This window comes from Glandiceps talaboti, chromosome 17 (genome assembly GCF_964340395.1).
Source record: "Glandiceps talaboti chromosome 17, keGlaTala1.1, whole genome shotgun sequence".
NCBI classification, from domain to species: domain Eukaryota; kingdom Metazoa; phylum Hemichordata; class Enteropneusta; family Spengelidae; genus Glandiceps; species Glandiceps talaboti.
In genome coordinates this window covers 19,589,257-19,603,327 of record NC_135565.1, presented here as the reverse complement: position 1 = coordinate 19,603,327, position 14,071 = coordinate 19,589,257, and the positions used below count along the sequence as shown (strand labels likewise).

Here is a 14,071-nt window from a genome sequence, read left to right as displayed (position 1 = left end):
GATGGAGCAAGGAATTGAAGTGTTTTAGCTAAGGGTGGTAAGTAGGTGAAATCTACCCGAGTCCCCCCAGTCATTTTACTAGGTTCCCTACCAATGTTTTTGTTAAGGATGGTACATGTAAGTAGGTAAAATCTACCTGAGTTCCCCAGTCATTTTACCAGGGTTCCCTACCACTGTTTTTGTTAAGGGTAGTAATTAGGTATTTTGCTAAGAGTTCATCACCAAAATTAATGTCCAATTGAATATACTATGAACAATATTATGAGATTATTCAATTTCTGATATTCTGGTTCCCAAACTTTAAAAAAAACCCCACATATCAGTACCTGGAAAAGCTCATCATTATTATGACCTGTATAAACATTTATGTGTTATGTGATGAATACAATTCTGACCTTGGTTTGTAGATATCTAGGTGCCAATGTTTCCACTGATTATATCTCAAATCAGTAAACTCCATTACATTCATGCAAGCCATAGACATGCCGGTGTGTCTGGTAAAAATCTTAGCTAAAATGTGATTTGTGTATTGATCATCATCAGGTTTGTGCTGAGAATGGAAAGTAGGTAAAATTTACTTGGGTTGTCCACGTTAGTTACTAGTGGTTCTGGCTCATCACCAGATGTGTGTATTTTCAAAATGTATAAAAATGTGTACAGGTATTACCATATTTCCACAGGTCTCTGTTTGATGGATTTCCAAATCTTCAACAAAAACATTGATCAGATATTGATGTACAATGTATGCATTTACAAATATTTTATTACGAACAGGTATTAAAACTTAACACAAGTCCTGGTTGTCGCAAAGGATTAACTGGTATAAAATCCTGAATGTGATTGTTACCATCTGTTTTCATTTCAACAGATCTTAATGTCAGTATTGTGAGAATTGTGAAGGAAGTATGGGAGATGATACCGAGTATTTGAAGTTGCCAATAGAAGACAGATGTGTACACAAGGTAGGCTGGGTTAACTTATTCCTCATTTCTATGTCTGTTTTCTGTCGTCTGTTTTCTGTCTGTCTGTCTGTCTGTCTGTCTGTCTGTCTGTCTGTCTGTCTGTCTGTCTCTGTCTGTCTGTCTGTCTGTTTGTCTGTGTGTGTCTGTCTGTCTGTCTGTTTGTCTGTCTGTCTGTCTGTCTTCATGTCGGTCAGTCTCTCTGTGTCTGTCTGTCTTTATGAAGGACCGAGGACTTGAACTTGAAGTTAACATACAAGGTAATTACATTCATTAATTTGTATAATGTATATACAAATTACATGATGTATACCCAAGAGCACTGTTGTATGAATTTGACAAGTTTCCATTAATTTTATTATCATGAACATAGTCTTTCCTTATCAAAAACAGTGTCAAAAATGTATCTCAAAGTCCACTCTGCATCTTTGCCAAACACAGATCAATTCACTCATAAACTGTTTCCTATGGCTGTTGACATTTCTGTTAACAGCAGAATTTTAATTACAACTGAAATAAATGATTTATCAATCTACATATTAATTCAAAATATTTTTGATATAATAATTATATATGCCAGTGCCCACACATGTAATGATCATGAATACATGATTATTACATCAGTGGATAAATTTGGTTAGTTTACATGTATATGATGTGGCGAAAATAAATCAGTATACCTAGCAGTACTTTGATTTAGGTATAAAAATGGGTGTGTATGCATGTTAGTTTTCTAGGTGTCACATTTAGATGTACATGTAGCTGTATCATCCACATATAGACAGTGATGTCATATGCTCAATCATCACAAAATATAGTAACAACACACCTTTGTCAGTGTAATATACCTGTACATATGACTCAAAAGTAATTATTCATAGCTAAAATAATCACTGGTGAAAGTATCAAACAAGTGCTGTGTGCACCCTGTTGTTTGTAATAAATTACCTGTTCTTACAAAGGAAATATTTGGAATTTATTTTGGCTTTGGCAGAAAGCCACAGTCCTGTTTGTGACAGCAGGAAAACTTGTACATTACAACAACTGACAGCATGGCTTGCCAGTTTGATAAAGTAAATAGACTGCCAGTGTCTGATATTACCAGCAAATCCCTCAGTGCCCTACTCCCCATGATAATTTAGTCATATTTTGGTTCATTCTGCATGTTAGTTAAAGTATAAATATTTGATATGTGTCACATTATAAAAGGTAAATTTTGTATGCAAATTAGACTGCGTTATTATGATGCTACAACCATGAAGTCATGATCACAAATATACGAACACAGAGACAGACCAACTGCTATACTTTTACGTAGAGATTCGAAAACTGGTTAACTGTTTACATGATACTGCAACCATGAAGTCATGATCACAGGACAGACGGACAGACAGTATGTGTAGAGATTCCAAAGCTCTGTTATTGTTATGATAATACATGAAATCATGACCACAGAAGGACGCACGGCAGACAGACAGACAGACAGACTGACAGACAGACAGACAGACAGACAGACAGACAGACAGACAGACAGACAGACAGACAGACAGACAGACAGACAGACAGTGAGTGGTATGTGTAGAGATTCCATAGCTTTTATGATACTTATCACCTTGGTTGTTTTTGAGTGTGTGGACTTTGATTCCAATGAGGTATTACAACAGATGACAAAATATGTGGAATGCCTTTACTATAAAATAATATGTATTGTAGTGTCTGATCAGACTACGCTGTCAAGGTCAGTGCCCTTTCATCATGCACTCACTGGGAATGGAAAGACAGGTCATTGATCATTTCAACAGATTAAATTGAAAATTGAATAATGAGTTACTACTGAGGTCTGAGTTGTGATTATAAACCAAATGAAATGAGATAACTGTACCAACGTATTCTATAGGTAGTTCATAGGAAATCTATATTTGTTACTTATTGACAGTGTTATCATTTAATCTCCTTATGATACAATAACAACATGATACTAGTTTGAAAACAAAATATTATTAATATTAGTCATTATGAAATAGATGTATGCTGAGTCAAGTTAGAGCTGCCACAAACATACAACTGTTAAAATAATGAAGAAAACATATAACATACATTTGGCTAAGCAACACATTTTATACCAGAGTATATATGTACGTGTGTATACAAACCCTAGTATGTGTGCTGTTTAGTTGTAAACTATACCCTCTTTGCCTTTTGTTGGAAACAGTAGTAAGGACCCAAAAATTGAAAACCTCTAGATCCAGTGGGAATAGTGGAATGAAAGGGCATTATTTAGTGTTAGTTTTGGCAGATGTTAGGACATGGCAAAGCTATGCAATCTAAGTTGATTCCAAATAAGGATTATGCAAGATTCAGCGTGTGTGAACATTTGCATTCAACATTTGTTTGAGAGAATACTGAAAGTGGTACATAGAGCAGACACTGTGCTCAATAGAAAACCACCATTATATTGGCATGATTGTGGAAACATTATCTGGGTACTACGGTATTAGTTGGTATTTGGCATACTGATTTTATGTATGTAGGATAGTAAATGAAATAAGTAAAAGTCTTGGAAAGTTTCCCATTCATCGGAACCGAATTCTCCTTCAAATCGTATTCATAGATATGTGTAAAAATGTAGAACAATTTATGGTGAACTGTTACCTATAAAGGTGTGTACGTGTAGGTGTGTGTAACCTGTTCAGGATTCAACATTAACAGTAGTCCAGGGTACATAGACCTACTAAACTATAGCCTAGATTTCCAAATTACCAGTAGTCCATGCAGGGTGCATAGACTACTAAACATTGTATCTAGACTACCAAATTAGCAGTAGTCCAGGGCACACACATACTAAACATTGTATCTAGACTACCAAATTAACAGTAGTCCAGGGCACACAGAATATTCTAGACTACCAAATTAGCAGTAGTCCAGGACACATAGACTACTAAACATTGTATCTAGACTACCAAATTAGCAGTAGTCCAGGACACATAGACTACTAAACATTGTATCTAGATTACCAAATTAGCAGTAGTCCAGGACACATAGACTACTAAACATCATGTCTAGATTTCCAAATTAGCAGTTGTCCAGGACAGATATTTTTTGAAGATCATGCTCTGTTAGAGTGGAGAGTCTATGGTTTAGAGTAATGGAAATCAATAGTAAATTGTAGTTGGAGCAGTTCACTTGGCTAAATCTGAATACCAAGAGTAAATTGCAATGTAAATTCAAACCCTGGACTGTGTGATACATTATAATGAGTACAGCATATGCTAGCCAACTAACAAGAGGTGAAAACCTAAAATAGACACCTTTTCAACCAAGTAAACATTTGTATGAGCTGCCAAGTATGGGATGATTAGTAGGCATAATAAGTAAGACAATAAGATGTGTATTGATTACCTAGCCATCCAAAACAGACCAATGTTTACATAGAGTCTGAAGGTCTCATCAAAGTGTAGTATGTACATAAAACCTACCTGCCTTTCCCCCAAGCTCTTTTGTCTCTCCCCTGATTACTCTAATAAGGGTGAATGCGTAAGAAAATATTGAGTTTTACCAAATTTCTTCCTAGCTGTTTTTACTTTACTTTGACGTGTTTATTTGAAATACAAAACACAACCTAAGGGCAGTAATTAAAAATTTACATTGGAATTGACGAGTTCCATAGCCCTCCCTCAAACAAATGAACATACATATTATATGTTTGAAGTTTTATCATGCATATGGACAGACAGACACTGAGGTTGAATATCTTGACTGCTACAAATTTAGTACAGTAGTATGTTGAATTTGACCTTATCTAGTGTTTATGCCATGACAGACATACTTTTGCTGAAATGCAATTTGTCATTGTTTCCATTCCTGTAAACAAATTCACTACTACTACTACTACTACTACTACTACTACTACTACTACTACTACTACTACTACTACTACTGGTGGTGGTGGTGGTGTGGCGGTGGTGCGGTGGTGGTGGTAGTAGTGGTGGTGGTGAGAAGGGGGTTTACAGGAATGAGCAGAAACAAGGACAAACTTTGTATGACATTTTATATATAGAATAGAATAATTTTGACAATCTGAAATTATATCTAATTATGGTATTTCTATTTAACAGTCATGGAAAGCAAGGTTAAATGGCTATGAGGAAGCAGCAAAGCTGTTCCAAAAATTGGAAGATGAGAAGAGCCCAGAGTTTTCTAAATATTTGGGTCTACTGAAAAAGTTTGTAACTGACAACAATGCTGTGGCGCAAGAAAAAGGATTAGATGCCGTCCTGATATTTCAAGAGAATGCTGCAGTTGCACCAAAGTAAGTATATTCAAGTAATCATTTTATTGTGTATATCTAAATTTGAGGTACCTTTTTGAAACTTGAGATAAACTTTTCACCACATATCAATTGCTAAATGTGAATACTGTGGGTCAGAATTGCAAGTTTCTTTGTTTGCAGTAATTAAGAGCTATATTTTGCACCAAATGGTAGATGTAGTGTGTGTCAGTGTCAGCTGTAAATCTTTCATGGTCCAGCCCTTCACATAAATTGATGATATAGATACTGTGATTGAAATAACATATAGGTACATCAAAGACAAAGGTACATTAAAAATTGATTTTATATCATTATATGAAAGAAAATAAATGGAAAGTGATAAAATTATACAAAGGAAACAAATCATTGCCTTCAACATTCACACAAAATGAGAAAACAATATGACTGACTATAGTATAAATGAACACACCCTAATGTTAAAAAAAACCCCAAACCCTACATTTACATATAGTTTACACATGTTATACAGTCTGGAAATGACATTATTGGCAATGCAGACAGATTTCACTGAATCATATACATGTACTTTGCACAGACAGATAAGTGTATACGTAAATAAATGTCCATAATGCAAATTATGTATTATCAGTGTACTTGATGGAAATAATATAATGTGTAGAATATAAGTACTATTTAGGACATCATTATGCCACGAGTGTTGTGTGTCTTTCACTTCAAATTTATAAAATGTGCATATATGAATGATGTATTTGGATAATGTTACATGTAATTGACAAGTGCTGTCTGTCTAGCACTTTAATTTTTAAATCTAGCTTTATTTGGATAGTATAAATGATAAAGTCATGGGTATTGTCTATATCTGTGAATCTACCTACTTTGTGTGAATAACAGAACGCCACGGGTGTTGTCTCGTATAATTTCAAATCGACATCTACATGTATTATTGTGGCATAAAGATACATTGTACCAGTGTTGTCTGTCTGGCATTACTTCAAGTTCAATGTATATTGAACTATTTAATATGATAATGTCATGGCTGTTGTCCATGACTTCAAATCTACATGTATTAGAGTAACATTGAAATGATAATGCCTCGAGTGCTGTCTAGCTCTTCAGATTTACCTGCACTAATTGCAAAGTATAAAACCATGACTGTTGTCTCTTACTTCAAATCTACCTGTATTATGATAGTATAAAGACACCAGTGTCATCTGTCTGGCATCGCTTCAAGTTCAAATGTATATTAAACTGTAAAATGATCAAGTTATGGCTGTTGCCTATCGCTTCAGATCTACATATAATTGAACAGCATAAAGCCGTGATTTGTTGTCTTTCTGTCATTTCAAATTTACAGTGTATTATGACAAGATAAAGCCACAGTGCATGGTTTCTGTCTAGCATCACTTTAAAGTTCAAATGTAATTGAACAGCATAAAAACAATGAGTGCTGCCTATCACTTCAAATCTACCTGTATTCTGATAAAGCCATGAACACTGTCTGTCACTTCAGCTCCATTACCCAGACACAACAAATGACAAAAACCCATCGATGTACACAAACATAATTTGAACAGCATAAAAACCATGAGTGTTGCCTATCACTTCAAATCTACCTGTATTCTGATAAAACCATGAACACTGTCTGTCACTTCATCTCCATTACCCAGACACAACAAATGACATATTATCCCATCGATGTACACAAACACATGTAATTGAACAGCATAAAAACAATGAGTGTTGCCTATCACTTCAAATCTACCTGTATTCTGATAAAACCATGAACTCTGTCTGTCACTTCAGCTCCATTACCCAGACACAACAAATGACACAATAGCCCATTGTTGATGTACATAAACATTGTATTGTCTAATGTACAATTCATACCACTCCCAACTGACCACAATTCTCACACTAAATTCTATGTGTATTTTACATGTAAATGTGCATAGTTGTTAAAATCAAAAAGTCAAGGTCATCTGAGATTGATTTAATAATTATGTTATGTATCACTATATATATAAATAGGACTGTCTCGGTGACCTTATGCATGTACTGTTGATCATTTTAGTAAATATTACAAATTTACATGTAATGCTTTATTAATTATAAATTGAAATATTCAGCATTATTATTAATGCATATACTTCTGAAACAATATATTTCAAAGAACATGATTTACAAACATGATTCCATCTAACTGTCCATGTACTTTGAATCACAGTTTGATTACATTGATGATACATGTCAATTTTACAATTTTGTATCTATACATGATTAAATTTATAATACATTGTATATATGTACACACTGTATATGATGTAGGTTTAAAGAATTTTTTTTTTAATTTAATATTTTATTTGATATATAAATATTTGTGTTTCTAGATTTATGTTATTTACCTAATGTACATCAAATTTGTGCTCTCTACCTAAATGTACATGAAATGTGAGTACCCTACCTACACTGTAATGTACATTGTGCTGTCTGTCTAATGTACATGTACACACACACACACACACACACACACACACACACACACACACACACACTCAAATGTATACATGCATGTACTCACATACACTGACATAAATCAGGTGACTCATGGTATACATTTTGTTTGTTTATATGTCTATAAACTTATCACATTAAAGCAATGTAAATCACAATTAGCTGCTATGTCTGGAATTTTACTGTAGATTGTTAGCCACAAGGTATCTTAAGTAATATAGGATCCATGAATACAGGCAACTTGTTAACTGGTATACAGTGCTTTAGGGTACAGCTAGGGTCCCCCAAAATTGAACACTCCTGTAGGCTGTATAGCACCTAGAATATTGAACACTGCTGTAGGCCCCTTGTTACCTGCATCATTCAACTACTAGAAACATGTAATTGACATGGGTGTTGTTCTCAGTTTCCCAAGGCAAATATTTAGTTTCTGTGTTGAAACAGACACACACAGCAACCATTAAAATCTGAACAATATGAACAGACTTTAGTTTGTATTATTGCAAATAATTGTGTAGTGTTTAATGGAATAATGGTCTTTTGAAAGTGTGACTCATGGACATGTTTTGTGGTATTCCCAATCACAATATTTACATGTAGTTTCTGACTGCCAATGTACTAAAAATACCTGCTAATTGTTGACAGATACTTGAAGTTTGACAGAATAGAATGGTACTTCAAGTAGGTGTTTGATTACACCTGTTAATACAATGTAATGTATGTATGGCTATTAAAATTTAAAATTTAGGTCAACAACAGTGATTACATACAGTAAATGTCACTGACAGTAGGGAGTTCAGTGAAAAATTTAGATCCATAATAGCAATATTTCAATACTAAACAATTATCATCCTATGAAAGTGAAGTAAAATAAAAAAAAAATTATTGAAATTGGTCCACCGGTTCAAAAGTTATCACACTTTTACCGCGCTAAAATTTGCCTGTTTTTGAGAAAATTGAGTTGAAAATCTCTAAAAACTGACAATTTCCTCATTTTAGAGGAAGTTAACTTCATAAAAACTGCTTTCATTAGGAAAAATGTTTAGGATACTGAAAGAGTTTTACCCATTTAAACAATCTTTACATGATTTGTACAAAATTTTCTTGTATTTTTAAATTTTAAGACAATCAAAAATGCTAAATATTTCATCTGACTTAGTTTTTTTCAGTGCGGCACCATTGGAAAACATCAAAATCTTAAAACTTTGATGACTGTTAACTTCAAAATAATTCTCTCAATTTAGCTACAATTTTCAGACAACATAGTTATTTGGTTACAAATTCAAAAAATAACGTCAAAGATTATATTCCGATTATACTTTCATATTATCAACTCATTGAAAATCATGAAGAGCCCTGTTTTCATTATGGAATGGCGGCCATATTGGCGGCGGCCATATTGGATTTTTAGGAATTTTCATAAACAAACTTTTCTGTTCATGTAGTTTATGTTACTAATTTATACATTCAGCAAAGTGATAAAATAATTGTTTGGATGTTCATATGTATCACATTTAGTGATTGAAAGTATCAAATAATTGGTATTAAAAAGCGGAATGTCGTAATATCATATAGTTTGCAAGAAATTTGGCAAAAATATTCCAAAATCGAAAATTTAAAATACAAAATATTTCACTTTACTGCCCTTATATGATAATAATCACTGTTGATACGCTTGAGCTACTAATTGTGAGTACAAATTCAGAAAATCAGTCAATATTGTTAGGTTTTAAGAACTTTTGGAGAATGGCAAACTTCACAAATATTTTATTAGACTTAAATTTTAAATATGTGTTTTGGTGCGGCACTGACAAATTTGTCATTTTTCGCAACATTCAGAAGACTATAACTTTATAATTATACAAGATATCTCCTTGGAATTTGATCCAATAATCAATAATCAATACTTGATATAGTTGTATCATTTCAAGTTGCAAATCCCAAAGATGTGATTTGGTAAATCGCACCGTATAGCAGGGCATGCCTTTTGAGGCGAGCGATCGCTCCGCTCGCCTACCGCTCGCGCAAATTGAAATCCACGAGAGCGATTTTCCACTCGCGTGGGCCCCAACCAACCTGTACAACAGCCTGGTGTTATTTTATATCATTTTTCAATATGTGGTTACCATAAAAATCAACGTTTATTCGGTAAAATTACGTGGTGGGAGCGTGGAACACTTCCGTGTTCATAATCGTCGATCTCCAGCTGAAGTCAGCGCTGTCATTCATGACCTACATATGTATCTGAAATTTGCATTGTACTACCCTTATATGGGAAAAATAGTGACGTATTCGAAGCGGGACATGCATGATGTCATGGCATATCATGAATATTGATCAGCTCAGTATGCAGGGAGATTTCAACTTTCGCATCATTGCAATTTGCGCAATTACGATCGATACGATGACTGTTTGGAGTTCTCGTTTTCAGCAATCCATCGATGAGTTTAGTTTTAAATTCCGATCGGCCTAGTTTTGTTAGAACGTGGTTTTGGAGACCATCCTACGTGAATGTCTCCTCCGGAACATGAACAACAACTGCGATTTATAGTCGCTACACAAAGTACATGCCTTGAGTTCCGACAATAGCTTGGCGATGTTTTGGAGGGCATTGAAAGAATGACAATAAAATATTATAAGATCGACTATTTTACAAAATAAAAATAAAAATAATCTGTCGATATTTTTCCCATCTTATCTTATTATTCTCGTGCAGTTTTCAGAGAAATTCCCGGGTTTTTATTTCATAATCTCCAACACGCAGTTTCATTGTTTTTGTCCGATGATCTACTCAACTGCCGACCACGTCTGTTTTACCTCCATGACTTTATCGACTGCTGTAACATATAAAATATTTGTTCGAATTTTCGCCTTGTCGTGATTTCTAAAACAAAGTAGGTCTGCTGCTCAGACGTGATAGGATCTCGCATCTTTAGTCGGCGACACCGGTCGTCCGTGTGCAGGTACTAGGTGGGGTTACGTGTGTTATTGTCTCGGATCGCGGATCGAGTGAATGGTTACAAATTAGTCAAATAAGCAAGCAATTTAACGTCAACGTCAAAGCTCAACATCAGGAGGCATTTGTCATCTGGGGTACGTTAGTTTTTGTCAATTCATTGTAGTTTTGAACAATCTCAAGTTTGAATTAGCTGCATTTTAAGCGAAATAGAAGTGGTGGTTTCTTCAATGCCCTCCAAAACATGTACTTTGTAGCGACTATAAATTGTTCCGGAGGAGATATTCAGGTAGTATGTTTTTATAAAAACGTTCGAATTTGAAATTAAAAACCTAGTTTTCTATTGTACTACTTGTAGTCACAACAAAAAACTGAATATCTTATCAAGATTTTGATGTGCACAGACTTAACAAAATTGTTGAAATAATAATTGTTGTACAAATAACCAAACGAACTGTTACTTATAAATATATTTTTGCATACATTTTTTAAATGTTTTTTTTTTTTTGTTAATTTTATTTATTCGGAGCCAACTGGCCAAAAATACAAATAGAAATGAAAATGAAATTTTTTTCTTCACTCTCCTGACTATTTTCAGGAGAGGTATTAAATCACTCGCCTACCACTCGCCTGGATGGTTTCAGGAGAGTGATTTTTAGCTCTCCTGCCATTTTCAAAAGACATGCCCTGGTATAGTATATAGGCAAATATCCCTACGATGCAAGAATCAAATGTCTGTACTGTAACTCAAAAACTGTACATGGTACTTTGATGAAATTTGATAGACACACCAATAACACCTGAATGTAGTTCTAAACACTTCTAAACACTTCAATCATTACAGTACAGCTTATAATTAAGTAATTTTTCTACTTTTCAAAGTGTTTAATTTTCAACACGAGTATCAATTCAATATAAATTTACATACTTGTATAATTCATTTGTCTCATGTGTATGATATTAATTTTATCTCAGACAGTGAATGACCGTGAATTTAAATGTATGCAGACCTCACATGATCATAGAGAATAGTTCAGAAGATCACTAGCCCCCCCCCCCCCCCCACTGAAAATTAAATGAAAAAGTATTTGTTCTTGATTGCTATGTATGACTTCTCTTCTTCATCAATGATTCTCACTGAACAAGCTTATAGAGTCTCAAGGTTCAACATGAATTTCCTTTAAAAATTTGGGGTCAACTGTTGCAACATTGGCCATTTAAAAGAATTAGCATGACGATATTCCTTGCAAGAAAATGGACACTGATAACAGATGGGGTACAAGAAGCTTCAATGACTTAACCAGCAAACTAGTCATCTTCATCTATAGGCAAAATGCATGCCACGTTGTGTTGTTTGTGTAATTCAAAACTGATACGTCCTGTACATGTTTTTGTTTTTCTTTTCTTCTCTCTCTTACTAGTCTTAGCTATTTGTTGTGTTGTTATTATCTAGTACCTTCAAATTGTTATTAATATCATCAACAAAATTTGGTAGGTCACCTGTTGTACAAGCGATAATCTTTAGATTCTGTGCAAGTTGTGGTATTGTCAGTTTTTTCCCCTGATCCTGCCACTTCTTTAGCATTTTGTTTACAAGTTTTGTCTTTAAAATGTCAACATGAAACTGAATCTGGTCTTTATTAAGTGCTTTCACTTGTTCACTTCTCTTAGTTTTTTCTCTACTTCGACTTCACTTTTCCAAACCCCATACTTATTTCTAATCCTGTGTTCCAATTGAACTGTCTTCTGTTGTTTTCTTTGTAGTTGTTTGTGCTTCATCTCCTTCCTGTAATTTTGTTCTTTTCTCTGTTTTGGAGCTTCTTCTTTTTTGAAGTATTTTGTCTTCCTTTTTTTTTTGGGGGGGGGTAATAATATATGATGTGGTCTTATCTCTGGCAGATATTTTACATAACATTTCTAGTACACATTAATCTGACTACATGTATAGCATTTATAAAGACAAAAAAATTACCTTCCCATACAGCAAGTCTCTATAGTGTCGTCTTTAGGGCACATTAGAATGTATTCAAAAATAAATAAATTTGAAGGTTATAAACAGTTAGAGTAAAATTTCGTTACTAATTACATGTAAAAGCCACTTCGTCTATTTTCGTGTCTATGTACTTCCGGGTTGACGGAACGTGTTACAGTCGTTCTTATAGTTACTAAGAAATGACAAAACCACTAGTAAAATAAAGTTCAGGATTTTAATTTTTCAAACTGAATACCAATATCGACTACACATTCAATAACTGATTTCGTGTATTTAGAAATGTCCCCCCAAACACGACCTCGCAACACGAAACACGTAACTGTGTTAGCACTGCAGTACCATGGCAATGTACATGTAGGCTGTAAGTTGTACTGGTAACAATTACGATCGTCACTGCATGTAGGAAGTACAAAACATAGAACACGATGTTTTCTTGCTGAATAAACTCATCGAAACAAAATGAAACAAGTATTGGACCCACAAACTAAAAGCGATTATTTGAAATTCGACGCAACGATAACAACACGATCAAATTGCGTCATCGATTTTGACAGCCGCCATTAGCTTCACTGAGTCCGTTCCGATGAACGCCCGGTCGAACGCTGACGTCCAATTTGTACAGCGATTTTATAAAGGGAGCTGGTCAATAACATACCAAATAAATAACCCAGAAACGTAGTTTAAATACCAAAGGATCTGAAAATTGCTGTTTAAAAAGACTACGCACCGTACATAAATACGAAATCACGCGACAAAAACTTAAACCTGACTTTACTGCTACAGATGCTGGCCTGACCCGTATTAAACACATATCATCTTACAGCTAATTTTATTGGCTATAATTTTAGCTAGGTTTGAAAGGTCTCACTTGATTGGCTCACCCTTCGCTATTCCCGTTTGCAAGAGACACCCCGCCAGAATCAAGTGCCACGTAGTACAGCAATGGCGCGAGGCCGCCTGTTGGGCGACTTTCCCACCGGGCGTGCTTTTCGAAAACTACACATCTTAAGCTTTTATCGCGCGAAATCATTGAAAATCTAACCCCTTTCAAAACTAATCGTAATTTTATCGCGAAATGACAACCGGAGTGGGTTGAAATAGCGAATTAAAAATCGAATGAATTTTACAGTGACCGTGAATTCGTATGGCCGCCATTTTGAATTCTGAACTCCCTACTGACAGATGTGATATAATAACAATGCTAAATTACTAATGTACATATATACATACTGTGCAGAACAGGTACACACACACACACACACACATACATACATACATACATACATACATACATACATACATACATACATACATACATACATACATACATGTACTCATGCACACACATACACATACACATT

The 14,071-nt window shown here is 34.5% G+C and overlaps 1 protein-coding gene across 8 annotated transcripts in view; it reads left to right on the top strand.

Annotated features, from left to right (window-relative positions):
* LOC144448722 (cytoskeleton-associated protein 5-like) overlaps positions 1-14,071 on the top strand; it is a 78,739-nt gene that overhangs the window by 7,383 nt on the left and 57,285 nt on the right. For all 8 annotated transcript variants that reach the window (XM_078139030.1, XM_078139026.1, XM_078139027.1 and 5 more), the window contains exons 2-3: positions 869-962; positions 5,075-5,268. In XM_078139030.1, coding sequence (XP_077995156.1) covers positions 906-962; positions 5,075-5,268 — 251 coding nt within the window. In that variant the 5' untranslated portion in view covers positions 869-905. The remainder of the gene's footprint in view (positions 1-868; positions 963-5,074; positions 5,269-14,071) is intronic.